This window comes from Botrytis sinoallii (genome assembly GCF_014898435.1).
Source record: "Botrytis sinoallii strain Bc 23 chromosome Unknown BSIN_020, whole genome shotgun sequence".
In the NCBI taxonomy this organism is placed as follows: Eukaryota; Fungi; Ascomycota; class Leotiomycetes; order Helotiales; family Sclerotiniaceae; genus Botrytis; species Botrytis sinoallii.
In genome coordinates, this window is record NW_024066047.1 from 901,452 (window position 1) to 923,752 (window position 22,301).

General features: G+C 37.1%; 5 protein-coding genes across 5 annotated transcripts; 3 read left to right on the forward strand and 2 right to left on the reverse strand.

Moving 5' to 3' along the window:
• Nucleotides 1-11,724: 11,724 nt before the first annotated feature.
• On the reverse strand, nt 11,725-14,046 carry EAF02_009618 (uncharacterized protein; the record flags this gene model as incomplete). The annotated part of the gene is made up of 4 exons (XM_038905666.1): nt 11,725-13,262; nt 13,324-13,447; nt 13,506-13,877; nt 13,927-14,046. The coding sequence occupies 4 exons, from the start codon at nt 14,044-14,046 to the stop codon at nt 11,725-11,727; spliced, it is 2,154 nt and encodes a 717-aa protein (XP_038754724.1).
• A 1,110-nt stretch (nt 14,047-15,156) lies between these two features.
• On the reverse strand, nt 15,157-15,995 carry EAF02_009619 (uncharacterized protein; the record flags this gene model as incomplete). Its single annotated transcript, XM_038905667.1, has 2 exons — nt 15,157-15,337; nt 15,394-15,995. 2 exons carry the CDS (start codon nt 15,993-15,995, stop codon nt 15,157-15,159), a joined length of 783 nt encoding a protein of 260 aa, XP_038754725.1.
• A 507-nt stretch (nt 15,996-16,502) lies between these two features.
• EAF02_009620 (uncharacterized protein) lies at nt 16,503-17,045 on the forward strand (the record flags this gene model as incomplete). Its single annotated transcript, XM_038905668.1, has 1 exon — nt 16,503-17,045. The coding sequence occupies one exon, from the start codon at nt 16,503-16,505 to the stop codon at nt 17,043-17,045; it is 543 nt and encodes a 180-aa protein (XP_038754726.1).
• Nucleotides 17,046-17,283: 238 nt separating this feature from the next.
• On the forward strand, nt 17,284-17,652 carry EAF02_009621 (uncharacterized protein; the record flags this gene model as incomplete). Its single annotated transcript, XM_038905669.1, has 1 exon — nt 17,284-17,652. The coding sequence occupies one exon, from the start codon at nt 17,284-17,286 to the stop codon at nt 17,650-17,652; it is 369 nt and encodes a 122-aa protein (XP_038754727.1).
• A 559-nt stretch (nt 17,653-18,211) lies between these two features.
• Nucleotides 18,212-19,240, forward strand: EAF02_009622 (uncharacterized protein; the record flags this gene model as incomplete). The annotated part of the gene is made up of 1 exon (XM_038905670.1): nt 18,212-19,240. The coding sequence occupies one exon, from the start codon at nt 18,212-18,214 to the stop codon at nt 19,238-19,240; it is 1,029 nt and encodes a 342-aa protein (XP_038754728.1).
• Between the last annotated feature and the right edge of the window lie 3,061 nt (nt 19,241-22,301).

Here is a 22,301-nt window from a genome sequence, read left to right on the forward strand (position 1 = left end):
TTGATAAATGCCAAGTTTAAATAGCGATTTTGATAGTATTAATGAATTTGATTGCTAATTCGATATCTATTTTCATATGTAGCAGAAATTATAGGTTGATTTTAGAGATTGGTATTTCTTTGAAGATTTCCTTTTTTTCTTTTCTATATATTAAGCAACCAATAAGGAGATGTACAGCTGTTTCGATATTGTTGCAGATACACTTATTATTTGAAAGTTTGTATTGATATAAATAAAACTTAATATAACTATAGCCGATTTTGAGTTGAAAGAAGGCGCTAGCAGTATTTCGTTTAATACCTTCTGGTAGCTTGATTTTAAAGCTGATTTTCCATGGGAAGAGTTTCGAATAAATTATATCTGATTGATTTGATTTGGATTTGTATTGATTGAAAATCTCTAGTCATTAATCGGAGTCGTGTTCCTTTATTATTATATCAAGTAGCCCTATACTGGTTTCGCTTGAAGTGGCCTGTATTGAAGTTGCTTCTTTTGCTAATTTATCAGCCATTTCATTTCCTTATATCGAAGTATAACCTGAAACCCAATTTAAAGAGACTTCAGCTCCTTTTGCTCTAATATCCTCTGCTGCCTTGATTGCTCGTATTTGGTAGGCTTGCCCGGGGTGATCGGAAGGGGTTTTTTAGACAATAAAGTCTAGCTTGGTTATTCGAATAGATCTTGAATTTCTATCCTTTATATGCTACAGTGCTAGCATATTCGATAGCTTTTATAACTCCCAATAATTCTTCATTATATACTAATTGATTAATACCAATATTCAAACGTTTTCGATAAGAGATTGATCCATTTGATTGTATTGCAACTATCCCTATTCCTATTCCAATTCCTTTTTTGGTAGAAGATGTATCAGTATATATATAAACTGTATTTTGATTTCTGTGTTTAAATATAATATTATGAAGAGTAGCTGTATCTTCTTTCGAGGCTTTACTAATATTGACTTTGTAAGGTGTATCTCTTTTCCAGGGAGGGAAGTTGAAATGGGTAATCTTTTCGAGAGTAGATGGATCGAAATCTTGTTCTATGAATTCTTTTATTTTATCTAATTGAAGTGGCTTGTATCGTTTCCTTCAAGGGGTAGCCATTGCTTCTAGGTCCGATTTGTATTGAGATAGCATTTCTTTTTCGATATTGATTGGGTGATTTGGTGATAGTTTTACTAATCGAAAGGCATATCGTTTTATATTTGAGTCTAAACGGATTTTTGCTGGTTTTAGTCCTGCTTCGATTTCCATTGGAAGGATTGGGGCGGTTTTGAAGATTCCAAGTATCTTTCGAAGAGCTAGATTTTGAAGTGATTGAAGTGTATCCTTGAATTTGATCTGGCCTTTTCACCAAACTTCCGATCCGTAGTCAGCAATACTAGTTATATAAGCTATGTATAGCTGTCTCATAGCCTTAGGACTAAGGCCTTTTTCTGTATTAGCTAAGCGAGCTATTCGTTGAAAGGCTCTTTTCGCTTGTGCTGCTCTGATATTGACGTGTTGATCGAATTTGAGATTCGGATTGAACCAGATATCAAGCCATCTAATTAGAGATTGGGGTATTACTGTTTCCGAATTGGGTAAAGTAATAGGATATTGAGCTGTTAATTTGGAAGAGGAAAAATGCATTAGCTCTGTTTTAGCTAAATCGAATTGGATTGCATTCTTTGAGCTGAGTTCGTATAATTGTTTTGTAGCTCTTTCTAACGAATTAATATTCTTTCTCCAAGTAGATGACTTAGTGATAAGAGCGATATCGTCAATATATGAAAGGTCTTGTTCAGAGGTTTATCATATATATATATAAGTGATATATAATATATACGCGAGTGGTGACTCAGATTTAATATTGTCCTTTTTTGAATATTGATTTCAACTTGATTATTTATTTACAATGATAGAGGACCTGTATATATAGGCCTTTCAGGACTATCTAGAACCTTCTGTTTTATCTCTTGTATTTCTAATCAATGTCGTCGTCGCTACAAGACTAGAATCTTCTATAAGCCTCTGTCGATCCTGATTACCCCTCATTCCTAGTAACCTTAAATACAAGGCATTAAGGTTCAACAGTCCTCTTCCTGTATTTTGTAAATATTCCTATTCTTATTAGATCTTTAATAGCCTTTTGATACAATTTATATATGCTGGTGCTGGCAATGGCTTTGTAAGTAAATCTGCTAGTATATCCTTAGTTGGGCAATATTCAATAGTAGTCTTTCTATAGGCTACTAGATCCCTAATATAGTGATATCTGATATCAATATGCTTAGTGCGATTGTGAGCTATAGGATCCTTAGCTAGTGCTATACATCCTTGATTATTACTATAGATTGGCACTTCTAAGCTCTTGTCTAGATATTGTTCCCTATGAAGCTCTTTCAATAGCCCTCTCAACTACTGTCCTTGCTTGCTAGCTTTCGATAAAGCTATATATTCAGCTTCAGTTGTTGAAGTACTGACACAGCGTTGTTTAGTTGAGCTTCAGTTTATAGGTCCTCCTAATAGTAAATATAGATATCCTGATATCGATTTTCGATTCATTATATCCCCAGTATAGTCGGCATTACAGTATCCTTGTAGTTTTGTAGCTTTATCTGTTTGGCCGTATTCTAAACTATAATCAATAGTTCCTTTAAGGTATCACAATACCTTTATTGTAGCATTCCAATGCTTTATTATAGGCCTACTATAATATTAACTGATTTGTCCCGATATATAAGCTATATTAATACGAATACCTTTAGCTGCCCATAATATACCTCCTATAGTACTCTGATATAGGGCTTGATCTACTTGAGCTTTATTGGGAAGCTCTATAACTAATGTATTTCGATCATTTACTAATAGTTTTTCAGATTTAGCTCTATTCATTCTGAATTGCTCAATTAGACCTTCAATATATTGTTTCTGGTTTATATTCAGGGTCTTCTTTTATCGATCTCTGATGACTTATAGGCCTAATATCTTACCTACATCCCCTAAATCTTTTATTTCCCAAATCTTCGATATTCTTTTTATGATTTCTTGAATATCCTTTAAGTTGGGTTCTAATAGAATTATATCATCTATATATAATCCTATTAATATACTTATTTCCGGATTTCTGAATACACTTAGATTACTATAAGTTGAATTAAACCCTAGCTTATTTAATTCTTTGTAAGCCTTAATATATTATTTTCTTTCTGATTGCTTCAAATCATATAATGGTTTTTTTAAAAGCAAAGCTTTATCTTTTGGGCATTTTATTAATACTTTTAAAGGCTTAAAATATATTGTAGTATATAGTTCAGTTTTTGGGTAAGCACTAACTATATCTATTTGGTGTATTTCCAGGTTCTCATAAACTCCTATAGCTAATAAAACTCTCAAGCTTTCTTGTCTAATTATAGAACTGAATATTTCTAGAAAATCATTCCCTGGAATCTACTTAAATCCTTAGGCTACTAGCCTAGTCTTGAATTTGTTAATCAAGCCAGTAGGGGTATATTTGATTGTAAATATCTATTTATACCCTATTGCTTTCTTTTCTTTAGGTAATTCCGTATATTCCTAAGTTCTAAGAGCTTGTAATTTATTTAGCTCTTCTTGAATAGCTTCTTTTCAATATATACTATATACAGGGTCGTTTATAGCTTCTTTATAGCTTTCAGGTGTTTTGATTTTCGATATAGTCGACAAAGCGTAATTTATTGGCTTTCGCTCCCTGAGTGTACGTCCTATAGGCCTTTCTTCGCCTAATATATCTTGAGGATCCTGGGTTTCCAACTCTTATTGGGTATTTTCAAATTTGCTTTCAGGTTTTTTTTCTTTTTCAAGAACCTCTACCCCCCTAAACCTAAAGTTCTCAGGAAATCTAGATCCGGCTGTCCAATTTCCTGTATCTATTATTATTGTATTGTTAATATCTTTTTCTTCTAATTGGAGTTTTGTAGATCCTTTATTATTACTACTAATAGGTAATATAGATTTTATTGGATCAAAAGGCATTGATACTTCTCCCTTATTTTTTAAGCCTTTTAGTTATTTTAAATGTTTGTTTTCCAAGAATTTAGGTTTTGTTGATACTATAATATTCCCCTTTTCAATATCATATAGTCTATATTGTCTACTTATAGGCATATAACCTACAAATACCATTTTCCTAGCATTCAATTCCAATTTAGAACACTTTTCCTTTGAAATATAAGCATAAGCTACACAGCCAAATGCTCTCAAATATCCGATATATGACTTTTTGCCACTATATACTTCTTCAAATATTTTACCATCAAGGCCAATAGGAATTCTATTCCTTACATAACAGACTATAACAATTACTTCTAGCCAAAACTTCAATAGTAGTTCTGTATTTTGAAACATAACTCTAACTAGCGATATTAGGCTTCTATTTAGCCTTTCCGCTACTCCATTCTATTCAGGTGTATATAGTATAATATATTCGAATATTATGTTAGTAGTAGCTATTTGAGATTCTAATGCTTTATATTCAAAGGCATTATCAGCTCTAAGAATCTTGAACTTTAAATCTGTTTTATTCTCTATTCTAGCCTTAAAAACCTGAAATATACTTTGTAATGATTTTCTATCTTTAATAAAATAAACCTATGATTTGCGAGTATAATCATTTGTAAAAGTAAGTATATAAAGCTTTCCGAATAAGCTTGGTATCTTATAAGGACCCCAAAAGTCATTATAGACTTTTTCTAATAGGCTTTTATAATATTCTAAAGCTTTCCGATTTATTATTCTTATTGATTTCGAGGTAATATAAGCTTCGCATGGCTCTATTAAACCTTTAATTGATTCTTTCAAGCCTTTAGTAGCTTTATACAGCATACTAAGGCTTCCTAAGCTCAAGTAGCCTAATCTTTGATGTTACAATACCGCTTTCTTTTGTTTAGGGGCTTTTATTGATTTAAAAGCTTTTAGACTATTAATCCTATACTGATCAGGTTTTTTAAGGGTATAGGTATGTCCTATTCGACAGGCAGTATTTATAGTCACTTCTTGATATTATATCAGTAGCTTCTTTTTAGGATTAGTTATAGTTGTTATAGTTAGTCCTTTATCTTGAAACTGCAAAACCGAGATTAATAATTCTGTTAGTCCTGGAATATGTAGAACTCGAGTTAAGGGTATAAGCCTAATTTCCCTTTCAATCTTAACCTTTAAAACTATAGTCCCTTCACCAATAGTTTTAATTATAGTTTCTGATGCTGTAGTAATATTGATAGATTCATCTAATAGTTTATAATTACTAAATTCCTTCTTAGTATATATTATATGCCTTGAGCATCCTAAATCTACTATTTATATAGATTTTTAAAAACACTTTTGGCTTATATTAGTTATTTAACTAATCTCGACTGATTTTACTTATTCCACTTTTAGTAATAAGCCTCTATTACCATTGGGTATCGATAATGGTCTAGTAGTTAGGTTATTCGAATTAGAACTATCCGGATCCTTTTTAGCCTTTCTACAATCAGCCTTTCTATACCCTCCCTTTCCGCAATTGAAGTATTTTCCTTTAAATCCTTTCGAATCTGTTTTTGCACTAAGAGCATTTTCTTTTATACTCTCTCTAGAGCCCATTCGACACTCGAATTCCATGAATTTAGCCACTATAGCACTAAAGCTTAATGGTTCATCTCTGACCTCTAATTGAAAAATCAAGAGATCAAACCGCGAATCCATATCCCTGACTACCTTATAAAAGATCGATATCTTTAATGTGTCCGATAACTTCTCTATTGGTAATATTTCACTTATTTCAGCTTGCAAGGTATTAAGATAATTAGCTATCTCTGCTACCTTAGCTGAACTTCCTTCTGATATCTTATACCCTGTAAAAGCTTGTATCTTAGAGCTTAATTGTTGTTGCCCTAATAACTGATACATATCTTTCAGCACTTTCCATTACTCCTTAACAATTGAGCAGAGCAATATAAAGCTTAAAGCTTCCCTTCCGCAAAGACTCATAATGATTGTGCTAGCCTTTGCATCTATAACTTCCGGATCCTTCGATCCTAAAGCCTCCTTTCCGATATCTATACCTTTCTCTACCACATTCCAAAGGCCCTGGCCTTTAAGAAGTTGCTTTACTTGGATGCTCCATGATCTATAATTCGTACCGATGAGCTTACTGATCTTCGGCTTCTCGAAACCGTAATCTTCCTCCATTCTAGCTTGTAGTCTAAGTGTACTGAGCTTTATAAGTCGATTTTATAAGCTCCTCTTCGGATTGATCGAATTGAAATATCTGAGTCCTGACGCTATCCCGGACTCATAACCTCTTGTTCAGAGGTTTATCATATATATATATAAGTGATATATAATATATACGCGAGTGGTGACTCAGATTTAATATTGTCCTTTCTTGAATATTGATTTCAACTTAATTATTTATTTACAATGATAGAGGACCTGTATATATAGGCCTTTCAGGACTATCTAGAACCTTCTGTTTTATCTCTTGTATTTCTAATCAATGTCGTCGTCGCTACAAGACTAGAATCTTCTATAAGCCTCTGTCGATCCTGATTACCCCTCATTCCTAGTAACCTTAAATAACCGATTTCCCCACTATGTGCACGTCCCTACTACGTGCACGACTTTGAAAATATCAACATTATGGCTTCAAACATCGATGATATGCCTTTAGAGGCTCGTATAGAGCTTGCATTAGATCATTTGAAAGGGGTTCAAGCTCCTAAATACACCCAGACAGCTAATTTCTTTAAAATTGATCGATCCACGCTCTCCCGGCGGCATAGAGGTAAAACCACCTCGAGAAAACAGTTCCTCTCCGATACGAAACAAGCGCTTTCTAGCGATCAGGAGGAGGTTTTAGTTGATCAAATCAACAAGCTGACACAGAGATCTATCCCTCCTACAAGCCGCATAGTCAGAAACCTTGCAGAAGAGATCCTAGGCAGAGAGGTGGGAAAGAACTGGACTAGCAATTTTGTCAAGAGGCATTCAACACGTCTTAAAAGTCGGTATCTCCGTTGCATTGATAATTTGCGTGTGAAAGCCGATAATGTTGCTATATTTGATTACTTTTATGATCTGGTTTGAGCTATTTTCTATTGTTGTTGATCTTTATTACCTAAAACGCTCTTGCTAATGCCCCTCTTTTTTTAATTTAGTTGATAAAAGTGACCATAAAATACGATATACGGCCGAGAGATATATACAATTGGGACGAGAAGGGCTTTATGATCGGTATGGGGAGGACTATGAAGAGGATAATGAGTGCTAGCGCCTATAATAGAGGCAGAGTGACAAAAGCTAGGCAAGATGGATCAAGAGAGTTTATCACCCTATTGGCAGCTATATGCGCTGATGGGACAGCTCTCCCTCCCGCTCTTATTTATAAAGGAGACTCAGGGGATCTACAAGATACATGGGTTCAGGATGTAGGGGAGAAGGATAAAGCCTATTTTGGAGCCTCAAGCAATGGGTGGTCGTCGAATGCTTTTGGCCTATATTGGCTTATAAACGTATTCGACCCTGCTACACGTCGAAAAGCAGGTGGAAGATATCGTCTACTTATTGTCGATGGTCATTCTAGTCATGTCAATATGGAATTCCTTTCAAAATGCGATGAATTAAAGATTATTGTCTTAATTCTCCCCCCTCATTCTACACATCGACTACAGCCTCTCGACGTTGGAACCTTCGGTGCCCTTTCGACGAATTACAGTACATTATTGAATGATTTGATGCACAATAGCGGGGGGATTGTTGGTATGACAAAGCGCATGTTTTGGGGCATATTTAAAAAGGCTTGGGAGCTCACTTGTACGAGGCATAATATCTTACGATCCTTCGAAAAAACGGGCATATATCCTATGAATAGGAGTCTTACGATCGACTGTATTGCTCCGGAAGCTCCTCTTACGCCACCTACATCATTTAAAACTCGCAGGGATGCTCTTGCTACACCGTATACGTCAAAAGCGATGCGTAGAATGAAATTAGAATTTCGTCGCGCTCCCACCCATGAGATCACTTTAAAGCTTTTTAAGGCTGCAACTACATTAGGAGCTGAAGCTTCTATACAGGGGCATAGATCTAAAGGTTTAGAAGAGGCTCTAAAGCTTGAAAAAAGGAAAAGAGCTCGTTCAAAGCGTTTAAATCTCATTGGAGAGGAGGGGAATGGTGCGTTTTTATGGTCACCTTCTGCTATTATTAAAGCTAGAGCGTATCAAGAAGATAAAGCACTTAAAGAGGAGCAAGAGAAGGAAGCTAAGCTTCAGATAAAAGCTGAAAAGAAAGCTGAGAAGGAACGGAAGGAGATTGAGACGAAAGAGAGGGTATTGCAGAGGGAGGTTGATCGTCAGATTGCACGTGATGCGAAAGAGGAGGTTAAAAAGACTCTAAAATCAACAAAATCTCCAATCAAAAGAGATAAAAAGTTCCCCAAAGCTTCTTCTACTATAGATCTAACATCGACAAAGACTATAGAGCTTTCTGATGCTGTAGAGGCTAATAATTCGAAGGGGAAGGAGGAGGAGGTCATATTGCGATCTAGTAGAGGGCGAGCACTACGAGTTCCATCGAAATTCAAAATCTGAAGATTTTATTATGTTTTTAGATAGTATTGTATCTTATCATTTATCAATTAAATTGCTAGCTCTTTATCTTATAAATTGGAATTGTTATTAATTTTTAAAGTTATTCAAAAAGGGTGATCGAGATCGTGCATATAGCAGGGACGTGCACGTAGTAGGGAAATCGGTTACAAGGCATTAAGGTTCAACAGAGAAGAATGAGATTCTGATCTTCAAACCATTCAGTTAATTGATCAGCGTTTCCGCTTTTCTTTGAAAAAGGATCCCACCAAGGGTGATGAGCATTGAAGTCGTCTAATAAGATGGTTTCTTGTGAGGTAGATATATTATATAAACATCTTTCGATTGTGAAACCTTTCTTTTTGACTTGATCGGCTTTGTTGTATATATTGATAATTTGAAAGGTTTTATTTCCGTTTTGATATCTGAAGATCTGTATATCGGGATCTATTGGAGAATCGGGAGCTAGATGAGTGGCTCCCTCTTATTGATAAGCTCTTTTAAAAGCTAGTGTGAGCTAGAAGGGGGTTCCGATTGGTTTGAAATCTGGATTAAAGATTTTGATTTCCTCTAAAATAAGATCCATTCCTTTCAGTCCTGAGAATTCTCTTATTGGGATTTTGTAGATAATGACTTTATGCCATTCTTGATCCTTTTGAATTCTTTCGAATTTAATAATATTATTCCAAATAGTTTTCTTTTCTAAAAGGAATTATAATGTAAAGAGATTATTTGCTATAATAATGATATTGTTATTAAAGGATAGAGTAAGTACTATAATAACTAACTCTTTAATTTTACTCTTTTGAAAGACTTCGTTTATTTTGTTTCGAATAGTTAAGAAGAAGAAGGAAGTAAGATTTGGGATTTCTGGTTTGATTAGAATTGAACATCTTTGAATGATTTCAATCTTTTTGTCTATTGGAGTAGGCTTAATAGCTTTTCCTTTACTAACTAGATTCCATTCTTCTTTTTTTATTATAATTGTAAAAGTTGATTTAGTTGGTATTGTAGTAATTGGAATTGGATTTTTGACTAGTGTTTTAGCTTGCGATTCGATCTTCCATATAACTGATTCGAGATGAGTGATTTGAGATACAATCATATTGAAGGTTGTAGTAAGCTTTCCCTTTTCAATATATTCTCTAAAGATTTCAAGAAGGTCTAGAAGTTTAGATTGTTTGTTATGTGATTAAGTGAGAGTGGATGCTAGTAATATAAGGTCTCTTGCTTTTAGGATTGCTTTTTTTGGTATAGTTAGTTTGTTTTGTATTCTGAGTTGTTTGTTTTAATTGTTAAGAGGTATTGTAGGATTATGTTTTTTATTCTAATTGAATATATAGGTAGTATTGATTGTATTTTGAGTAATAAAGGGGTCACTAAGTAGATTGAACTTTTCAACTCTTTTTTCAGAATTGGTTAACTAGTTGGTTGGTAGAATAGGGCTAGAGATTTTGAATTGAGGGTTTTCAGAAGGCAGGGGAGGGCTTGAAGGTATTGGGATATTTAGAGCAATAGTAGGATAAATATTTGATATAATGAAGGCTTTAGAAGAAGCCTTTATTATAGCTGTATCCCTAAATATTAATGAATTATTGAAACAATTTATATTGAGGATTTTATTCTTATTTTGATAATTTGAGGTAAAAATTTTATATGAATTTTTGTATACATTTTGTGTTTGGAATGCTGATGATAGTATTACAATAATTACTGGTCAGAATCATTTGGGGATAATTGCAATCAATTTGGTTTAATAATTATAATTTAAATCGATTACGAAAGGGTTGTATTTTGAAGAAAAAGTTTCCTTTGAAATTTGTTATATGAAAGAGATGCTTAAATAGGGGTGTTAATGCAAATAAATACAATGCTAGGAAACATCAATCAAAGTCTAAAGACTTCTTATGATAAGTGAATTACAAAGAGTTACAATAAGATGGAAACAAAGCTCAATCTCGAAAGTCTCATCGATACTTCCACTGTTGCTCCAATACTCACCCTGATCGGATGATCAACAGCGACAATCCCAACTTCCGTAGCGGTGAGCACCTCATTGATAGTCGATCATGGTCCTATTCCTACAGGTTCAGTCCTAAATACAACAAGCTTTTCAAACTCACCAAGCTCATTTCCTGGATATACAATTACGTTTTTTTTGATGTTTGTTGGAGTTTGGCATATTGGCGGTCCAGATTTTAGACCTTTCTGAAATTCACGAGAGGGAAATAGCTACATGTAAAATATAATAGATTTTAGGCTAAGATACATTGCAGCAACCAAAATTTGTATATGTTGATTAAAAATTTCGTCGAAGAGATGAGCGTAGATGCTCTCACATGACTATTTTTTAAACTTTAGTCACATAGCCTCATCTTCTGGTAAACTTCCTAAAGTATCTTGAAACTTCTTTCCTACATGAGAATCAAATTTTTGAGAACGATAGAAAGGGTGTAAGTGATGTGGCTCAGGAGTTGCATCTTTAACGATGCTCTGCAGACTGGTATGATGAATGACGATTTGAGGTGTTTCAGTAGAATTTTCACGATCGGAACGCTCTATACGCAGTTGATGACTGTTCTTCAGACTGTCTTCAACTTGGGACTTTGTAGTCGAGTGAGTAACTATTCGAGGAGGTTCATTAGAAATATTGTTGCCCTTTGATTTAGACGACTTTAAGATACAACAAAGAGAAATTCAATGTATAGTGGCTAAATCTATTATTAGAATTTTTTATCGAGAATGCGATATTGAACTTACTAATAAACTTAAGATCGCAGACAGTTTAGGATGATTTATAGTGCGAAAAATGACAGGAATAAGTTATTAAATAGAATTAAATTTGCCAGAGTATTGAGACAATGATATCACAAGAGCATAATGTCCATACAGAGATACATATATGTACAAGTACAAGTTCCACGGTCTTATTTTATCATCATCAATTAATGCATTAAGGCTCAAGGAGGTTTGCAAGTGCCTATTTTGGCATCAGTCAATTTTTTCAAGTACAATTTAAGTTATTGATAACGATAAATGCGAGGTACAACGTATGAACTAGGAGATTCAAAAACACCGAAGGATTTTCATTCCCTTTCAGGACATGATGAATGACTGAAAATAGGGAGGCGTCAGGATGAACCAACGTGCCAATAAAGCGCCCGAATAAAGATAACAAATTCACTTAATGGTGACATGATTGCTGCAGTGCGACGACACTGAGGGAGAATGTTACGCCACATTTTTGTGAATTGTCTCTCATCTCCTCGATAAATCTCGTATTCGACAACTGGAACGGCATCCTTAAAGCAAATTTGCAACATATCAGGGACGCTGGTAGAAGGCTGGCATGCAACTTGAGTGAACCAAGTAAAGAAATCTTGGGTTTTGACATCGGGCCCGAAAGGAGCATTACGCAGCGGGCCAGTGAATTTGCCATCTGCTTTCTGGACACGAACTACGATTCCTGGCTCGCCAGCTAGTTGGTACTGATTAATGAATCTTCCAGTATCCAACTCGCCAAGAGGGGGAAGCTTGCGGAGGGGAAGGTTAATCGGTGGAAGAAGAGTGGGGGCTTGAGTACCAAGTTTGGTACCATGAATTCGAGAAGAGGCGAATTTTGAGACATGAGACGGTGGCCCAGTAGGAGAAGAGTTGGAGGGCTCCATAACATGAAGTAGCGATGAAGAGTCGATCCTTCTTTCCTGTTCATAGTGCGGTCCTAATACTGATTTTTTCTGATTCTGCCTTTGCGAGTTCAATGGTTTCGGTATAGAAAAGATAGGTGTCTTTTGCTCGCACTCATGGTAAAATTTAAACAGCTTTTCCTTATTCTCGAGAGGATACTTCCTGCAGGAGAGAGAGAGTCGAACCATATTCTCGGGGATCACGGCTATCCTATACGTTCGAAGATTTCCTTTGAAGTGATTAAAGGTTTCGACGAAGTCGAAAAACAGATGTTGCTTCAATATGATACCTTCACAATCAGAACGGCCTACATCCACTGGGCAAGATGTTGGATTGAGTGACGAATCCATATAGTGAAACCTGAGTCCTTGAGATTCATCAAGTCCAAATTTCTGACTATACCATGTGTGAAAATTGAAATCTTCAAGGACTGGCCCAGCAGGCACCATAACCCAGAAACCGCGTTCTGGAGTTATAATTATTGCAGTAGATCGGAAGCATTCTAACATTGTATTGATTTGCATGATCTTCTCTATGGGTAAAGAAGTCATGTTTCCTGAATCGGAGATGCTATGGAGCTCCTCATGTGATGATGTGGTATTTGTATCGCGATGTGCTCGAGCCGTGCGAGTCGGAGATTGGTTAAGGATCATTTGTGAAGGTGGTGTTTGAGGAAGTGCAGGATAAATGATTGGAGTGCGGAAACTTTTGGGTGTTATTGTTTTCGCTGAATGGGGAGAGAGTTCGTCTCCTGAAAAGACGTTATGGGCTTGGCTACGTAGCTCATCTCTCTCGTTTACACGCCACTCGTTCTCCGATCTTGTGTCAATAACGCAACCATTTTCCCCGCTTGAATTCGAAAAATTATTCCTTTGATTAGAAAGTGGTTGTTGCAATTCGGTATCGATCATCCCCGATTTTTGGAGTGTGATCGGATGAGTAGTATTGATTTCCACATGGACATTCGATACACTGTTGTGGTCTAGATTTCCGTTAATCTAGTGTTTTGAAATCCAAGTAAGATGATTTCGAAATTTACTTACTTATCCAATTTTCCACCAAATCTAGACGATCGTACGTGTTAATAGTAGTTGTGTCATCAACGGCCATGTGTTGTCGAACCTTCTTGCTGTTTCCGTCTGCGGAACAGATATCGCCAGCCTTTCTCTGGTGAAATTAGATTAGTCATGCTATAATAAAGCCCAATAAACGTGATGAGACCGACCTTTGCAAATGATGCCTCGTTGGCCAGAATGTTGCTCTCATCTGATTTAAGACGGACAAACTGTTCTCGCGCACGCTCCCAACACTCTTTGAACATCGAAGACTTCCGGAAAATGGTTTGAGTTTTTGTGAGATACCCTTGAGCATACCAGGTAGTGATCAAATCTTTCATCAAGCGATGACATCGCTTTCTCACATATCCTACAACCCGAGGTTTGCTATCATATGTAGTCTTGGATAACAGAAAACTTGTAACATCAAACACTATTGAGTTCTTGCTCCTTTTCCGCATCTTGACTGGAACTTGGTACTGATCATGGGCGTGCATGTACCATGAGATACACTTGATGACTTCTTCAGGCCATGTGGTACACTAAATAATCAGTCAGCTTTGTCCTAATTCGAAATGGAAAGATGAGTACCGAAGACAAATCGAGATCCATGCGATCAATATTCTCGCCATACTTCAGAATGGGGTGAAAGAATAAGGCATATGTGGTGAATTTCTCAAGATTCCCTTCTAGCTCTTTGGTCATTTCCATTGCGGGAAGTGAGGTCTCGGGGGATAATCTAGGTATCGATGATAGATTGAATTACACGAATCTCATTGAAAACATGTATTGTTTAAATGCTTTTTTATGCGGCTTGAGGGCGGTGATCTCCAAAGCCAAAATAAGAGGTGCACTAAAATCGATTGTAGTTAAATATCTCTATGGGGGCGCTTACCTTGCCATTCAGTTGTATAAATTCAACCATTGCCAGGTTATCTCGCTGAGCACTTCGCGGAAACGGACGTCTCCATCTATTACAAGGAGTTCATCATCATTGATCATCCTCACAACCCTGCAGTCCGGTAGCCCCGCACCCTTGCAGCCACCGCCTCACAAAGTCTGTGCCGTTCCTTCAAGGGTGTTCAATACTTAGTCAGCATACGAGACTTATTTTTCATGAGGAGATGTGTAAAACGTGGGGTTCCTAATATTCTCTTCATGCAATGTCCAGTTTAAGAAAAGTTCAATTTGTGACAAGTCCAATCTAGGTCGGGTCGATTTCCATGATGAGTCAGCAAAAAGCATCGGATTTAAATCCGATTCCGTTTTCCAACTCACGTCCCTGCTCAAGTGTTTACAGTCAAGATGAGAATCCTTTTGAGGACAACTTCTCTTTGGAAGATCTTGTAATTAAAGTGGACGAATTTGAGAGTATCTCAAAATCAAACACAGTTGCACACTTGATAAGAGAGAACCAAATCATGTATCGAAATCTTATATATTATCGACGAGAATGGGATGCTTTAATGGATTTGCTGGACGAGTTGATGGATTCCGTTTTATTGATCAGAAGCACCTTGAAGGAATGCGATGATAAGATCGCAGAAGCTGAGGCTGCCTGGTTAGCATTTTGGGGCATTGTTGAATCGTCACGTGCAAATCACTGGATTTAAAAAATAGTAACAGAAGTCTGGTGATTTAAATTGAGACAATGTCATGGTGCGGGTAAAGACTTATATTATAACATAAGGGTTGAAGAGCTATGGAAGAGAGAGGTCCTACTTATAAGAAGTAGGGCACGCTGGTGATTGGTGCCTAAGGCACGAAGGCAACTACAGAGCATGTAGTTAGCGCCGTTAGAGAAAACAGCTACAATCTATTTTAAATAATTTCAGCCTGTACCTGTTGCTTTAATGTTTCGAGCTCGGCTATCTTTCTATCTAAGATCCTCACTTTATCATCATAAGCAGCTCTGGCATCCTTCATCTGCCGTGGGAAGGTCGATAAAAATTCAGCACAATTCTCACTAAACAATAAGGCGGGCTTGATATAAGTAACCGATCTGAATGATAAGTATGAGTTTGAGGTTCAATGAGTCTTGGTGTGAGTTACACTTACTCATTCCTGATATCTGCCAATTCACGTTGAATGGCCATCCTTATCCTTTGTTCGGTATCAAACTCTCCCTTCAATTTGCTTATTATTTGCAGGAACTCGGATCTCAAATCAGAGTACGACTGATTATCGTACTGATTCTGGCGCTGATTATCTTCTACACCGAAAAAGTGTGATGTGTTCTCGTAATCCTTCTGTTTTTCAGCGTCCTTATTTGAGATGTCGAATTGAAAGGAGCTATGCGTACGCTTTTGTTGACGAGACATTGTCGAAGAATTCGAGACTGGTGGTGGCATCAATGGGCGAGAGTTGAGTGTAGATGATGCGGAGAGATGAGCATGTGGGTTGAAAGAAGTAGGGTCGGGATGAAAGTTCGTTCCGTTGAGGTGCTGAAAGCCCGATGGGTTTGATTGTGGCAGGTTGTTCGTTGTCTGGTCGAGGCTTGAAGGCTGGCCATTGCCACTCTCAATTTTATGTCGCTGATTGGTATTGTATGACTGAATTGGCCTCTTGTCTTGATTAGACGGCGAACATCGAAATTTGGATGGGTTCTGATCGGAAGTAGCAGACACCGTGTCTTTCAACCAATCTTCGAAATCGTCCATGTTTAATTGAATGTCAAGAATTACTATACATTAAAATCATCTACCCGTCTCTATATACTAAGGACGGTCCCAAGAGTCTGGGGAGACAGGGACAGGGACAGGAACAGGAACAGCGACAGGGACAAGGACAGGGAGAGGGAGAGGCTTATGGATATCCGTAAGAACCAGGATAGATATGGAAGGCGGCAATGTCGATTATACTCACCCTCTCACCCTATCTTATTTTCTAAAAGAGACCTTTGCTTTTTTTGGTTTCATAATTACCACTTTTTTTACCACGAAAATTACTATAAAGACAACGGTGTGAGCGATACAGGTACATCAGTTTCAACCTTATTATTGAGATTACAAATATGAACTTCGAGGTTATTCAGAGAGCAAGTCAAACTTATAGATGCATTAGTGAAGATTTGTGTTGACCTCTCTCAGGATGTATACCTTTGTTCCGAAAGTCACTTTGCCCTATTCAAACATGACGCAGAGATCCACAGATCATATGAAGAGCAGATGGAAGCCGCCAGTGAGCGAATTAAACAACTTGAGTCAAAGCTTCAAGATCAAGCATTACACCTTAGTGAATATGATCTGACGCAGAAGCGCCTATACGAGAGTGAGAGAACCCGAAGACTTGAGGTATCTGCTCGGCTCCGTGTACAATGCCACCTCAAAATTGAACAAACCAAATCCCTGGAGTTCGCTCAAAAGGCGAAAGATTTGCAAGAGCGCTTAAAAAAGATGGCGGGAGATTACACGGCCTTGCAAGCCCACTTTTTAAATACCATACATTCGATAACGACATTTAATGGTATATTACGAAGCGAAACTGACGAATTATACCTTCAAGTTATGCAAAATAAGACCGAAATCATTCACAATCAGCAAGTTATTCAATCTTTAGCTGGTAAACTATTTTTATATGAGGAAAACGCACATAAGGTTCTCGAATCTATTAAATTGACGCAGTGGAAATTAAACGACTCAAAGAGACCAGCAGAAGAGACAGATGCGAACGATCGAGTTCCAAAGAGATTGAAGGAAAGCCAGGTCTGAAGAATTGAATATGAATGAATACAGGGCTCTGTTGATAATCCTGGATTATTCTAACACTCAATTCTAGTTTTTGTTGTTACTTAGATGATGGAAATCGTGACAAGATAAGATCTTGCTTAAAGAGTTCCGTATGATTCTTTGACGTCCTCGTAAATGTATAAAGAGTTCCGTTCTATCTATAACTGTTGTAAAAATTTCTACTCCGCATCAACAGATCCAAAAACTTTATGAGATAAAAATGCAAAGAATCAATAAACTATCTCCCAAAAGCTCATCAGACAAGCCGCATGCGCCAACGGCTATTGATATTCAAATAGGACTTCAAAGAGGCTCCACCGCTGCACTAGAAGCGACACCTGAGCGTTTGCAAGCAGCCAAACAAATGCAACACCCAAGTACAGCTCAAAGAATTAAGAAGCTGACGAAGGAGAATGGCCAATTAAGATTGGAAATACGTTATTACCAACGAATGAGAGATGCAATGCAGGCACTTTTCGATGATACAAGATTTATCGTAGGCGGATTGGAGAATACGACTAAAGTATTAATTCAAGTTCAGAGGGATGCCGAGAATGATTGGTGTGATGCCCAAGGAGAATTTTCTTAGTTTGATTGTTATAATAAGTAAAGCATATCATGTGATAAACTATCAATGCATGTAGACTAACTACATTTAATTAAATTGTTTCAAGAATGTGAATCGTTGCCTCCGAATCACTCGTCAGCTATTCACAATATGGCCAGGGTAGTCGGCAAGTATAGTCCGCGTCAGCAGCGGTAAAAAACTCCCACTATTGTATTTTATGGTATCCACTAAATCCCGATACTTTGGGTGCAATGTGTGATTCATTTCGAGAGAACAACTTTTGATAATTCTATTTATGACAAGTCATCGTGTGATCATCACACTCCAACCGAGGCACATTTCATACGGTAGTGAAATGGACGCAGGTTGGTGGCTCATTTTAGGTGGATTGTTGTATACTTTCTAGCCGCATTTGCACGCTTGTTTGAACTTAAACAGAAAGACTCTTAATTTGGACTTTCTTAGACCAATATGATTTCTGAGACCTCTCTCAAGATAAAGGAAGCCTAATTATGAAACATTTATCATATCCCTTATATTTTAGTCGTTTATCTTTCAAGGTGCAATCATATTTGACGAAATGTCTGATCAGAATATACTCGAGTTACAGCGATTCAAAGAGTCTCAAGATCGTTTACGATCTCGACAGTCATCTAGGAAGCGGCAATATGGATTACTGAAGAAAGCAGAGCAATTTCGAAAGGTAGCAAACCTGGATGTAGCCATGATTTTGTTCGATCCTATTTCTCAACAGTATTGTACCTATAGGTCAAGAGATGATGAATCCTGGCCACCTTCTATTATGGAAATAGTGAGTACGCAATCTATTCGCTCAGAAACAATTCAGTTGATTGATGAATCGCAGACCAGATTGAGCAATTCAGTCAATTATTTGCCAGAAGATTTCGAGCTGAAAGAAAGAAATGCAACTGCAGTTGATGAAAATATTCATACTGGGAAGAAGAGACGAAACAAAATCCCTGACATCTCCTTGAAGCGCAAAAAGGCAAATTCAAAAATTTCAGATACGGAATACAGACCAAAATCATCACTACAGCATCATGAGGAGATCGAACCATCGCATGAATCATCTCCTCTTGCTCCAGAATCATTAGTGGGGGGTTTTAATGGCTTGATCAACGAAGACGCAACGGCCGCTTTGATAATGTCAGGAGAAGACCTTGAATATTCTGGTGGAAACGATCCATCAATTCATACTAACATTCAGCAACCACGTGATATACCTCCTCTCATTCTCGGACCATGTAGTGAAGATTTGAATGATCCAACTCATGATCTGTCATCCTCAATGTTGATTCCAGAAGATAAACTGGACTACTCTAAACGAGCTTCACCTGATCCTATCACAAAAACTTCCCTCTTTCAATCGTCCGTGGACTCGATCTCATCTACAATGCATTACACTACACATGAGAAACCAGAAGACTTATCATCGATATCAACTGAGCCAATACCCATGCCACGGTTACCAGGATTTCTAAGAGATCGATTTTTTAATGAAACAACATCATCAACGCAATCGCCAACTTATGAGCTCCCGGACTTCGAAGATGCCTTTGAAAATAGTGTGCTGGGCAAGATATTCTGAGGGATTTTCAGTTTACATGGACGGTCAAACAAATGTCACTTAGATGGATAGAGCGAGCTACTTGAACGAAGTATCGAAACGATAAAGAGCTGAGTTTGAGAAAAACGGAATAGCGCTGTAGCAAGGATTGATACTGATTGTTTTTAAATTCCTTATAAAAGATTAGAAAAGTACTTTATCTGTGAAATCTTTCCTACCATATAGAAAAAGTACTAGAAGAGTATCGAAGAAGTGAAGAAATTGATGCTAGTTACTACCAAGATTAAAGTTGTTTTGAGGTCCTGGTTTCAACCAAACTGTTCTAGGGTGTACTTCAATGTTCATTGTGTATTATGCTGTATACTGTGCTATATATAAATACCACCCACTATATTAATATATATTCATCAATTAGACAAATAAAAACTCGATAAGCTTAGTGTTGAATGAGAGGTCCTCAAGTTAACAGAAATCACCACTATTTTCTAGGAAGAGTTTTCCACATCGATATCAAGCATGCGATATATTCAAGCATGTCAAATTATCAATATAGTATAGAATACTAGCTCACATGAGTGTAACTCATGATACTAACCTGAACAACTTCTTCTAAGTATTAGATGATGGATATATTGTTGCAATTAGATGTAGCCCAAGGTTATGAGCCGCGGGTAAGACTGTCATCACCTTCCAGCCACCTTGATCGAAAGATTCTGTTTTGACTTCTCTTACTTTGAACATTCTTATTTAGACGCCTCTTACTTAATCATTTCTTTATACCATAGTTATACATGGATTGATTTCATTAAAATACTAGAACTCATCTAAATAAAGTGATTATTTATGAGAAGCCAAAATAAGAACCACCTAGAATCAGAGGGGCTGACTTTAAACCCACTATTCTTTGTTTTGACATTAGCAATACCACGTTTTAGAACCTTGCATAATAACAGTTTGACGCGCTCGGTCACATTTCTTATCTTATCTCTCACATAGAATTATGGTTTTGAGCCTTGTAAAAGTTCCCGCCACGGCTTACCGCACATTTAACGCTTGTTCACCTAAAATCCCTGTTTTTCTCACTTTTCTAGATCTCTATCAAACCATAATCTTGAGAACCCCTTATTTTTGCAAGGATTATGTCACAATTGTCGCGGGGGTGGGCCGTTAGCCGTGGCCAGAACTCTTACATGATTTTACTACAGTAGAACTTGTATACCGGAATAAAAAATTGGACCAACAAAATCCGGTGTAAAAAATAGTGATTAAAGCGTCCCAGTCAATACTGATATCCGACTTTAGCTCCAAACCACAATATTTTTGAAAAATATCATGTCATAACTGCTAGTCAAGCTTGTGCAGCCAAATCTACAACCAAAACTTATACCGGATTCGCAAAGAAGTGTCCTGTACTCCGGGTTTACGCAAAAATCCGGTACTCTCACATGAAAAGTAGTCAAATCAGGAAATTATTCCAGTATTCTCAGGATCTCAGTATATCCCAGTCCGATGTAGCCAAGTTCTACTGCGGTAGCATTATTTCGGATTGTTATCTTCTCAATTTATCTCGTAAGACTTTATGTGGGGTTCGGCAGTTCGAGTCATTATCCGTTGCCTTCGGATAATCGAGCCGGATGATTTCTTGTCTTCATAATCCTAAGTTTGGTCAAGAAACTCTTCGCGCTATCTCCGGAGAATCCGATGACAGGGAAAAGAAACTCTCCCACGGCACGCACGGAACTCACCGCTGTCTCCGCGTTTTAATTAGCGTCCCATAACCCTGTCTCGGTTCCAAAGCATCGGGACACTTAATTCCTAATTTGAACAGGCCCTTACCGTAGAACATTGGCACCCCAAAATTACCCCAACGACGTCTCGTTTTGGGCACAAGATCAAATAACACACAGACGTGTGATTACAAATTCAGGCCGTCGGCCATAAAATCTTGCTGATCTCGTAAACCAATTCAAGCGTAATACCTTCCTTAAGCTTGGATATACCCAGATCGAAAAGATGTAATAAATTAACTACCCACTTTTCTAACAGTTACTACCTCTATATTGCCAATCTTGTAAATCAATTCAAATACAGTATCTTCCTTGAACTTGGATATACCCAGATCGAAAAGATGTAATAAGCTAACCACCCACTTTTCTAACAGTTACTACCTCTATATTGCCAATCTTGTAAATCAATTCAAATGCAATATCTTCCTTGAGCTTGGATATACCCAGATCGAAAAGATGTAATAAGCTAACCACCCACTTTTCTAACAGTTACTACCTCTATATTGCCAATCTTGCAAATCAATTCAAATACAGTATCTTCCTTGAGCTTGGATATACCCAGATCGAAAAGATGTAATAAGCTAACCACCCACTTTTCTAACAGTTACTACCTCTATATTGCCAATCTTGCAAATCAATTCAAATACAGTATCTTCCTTGAGCTTGGATATACCCAGATCGAAAAGATGTAATAAGTTAACCACCCACTTTTCTAACGATTACTGCCTCTATATTGCCGGAAGCTATAATATGCATTCCGGATGCAAGTAAAACCTTGTCATGACGTGATAAATTATTATCACGGAGTATGGCATGGAACCTCATTTTTAATCATATCGAATAGCGTGAATACTCTCAGGATACAATCATCATTCTACGATGGTGGAGACAGGGAATCCGAAAATATCCGTAGACAAAGTGTTCCAACACTTCGATCTTCTATCATATCGCTCATTTGAGTAGTTGAAATGTACAAGATCTCAACTTTCTAGGGTTCTCATCTTCATCAGGGACTCGACATGGAGTTCTATCGACACAACGAATTTGTTAGAGTTTGTATATATCAATGTATTATGAACGATTTCGGCTTGTATATATGGCTTTTGATCAGAGTACGATTTGTATTATACTAGAAGGGCTTATAAGTACAAAGCATTCCTACCCGGACCCAAGACTCCGCCTGCATCCATGCTCCCACATACTCGAATATCAACCAGAGAAACGAAAACTCTTCGATAACTATTACTTCATTTTATTCATAATTTATATTCAGATAATGAATCAAGTATACCCAT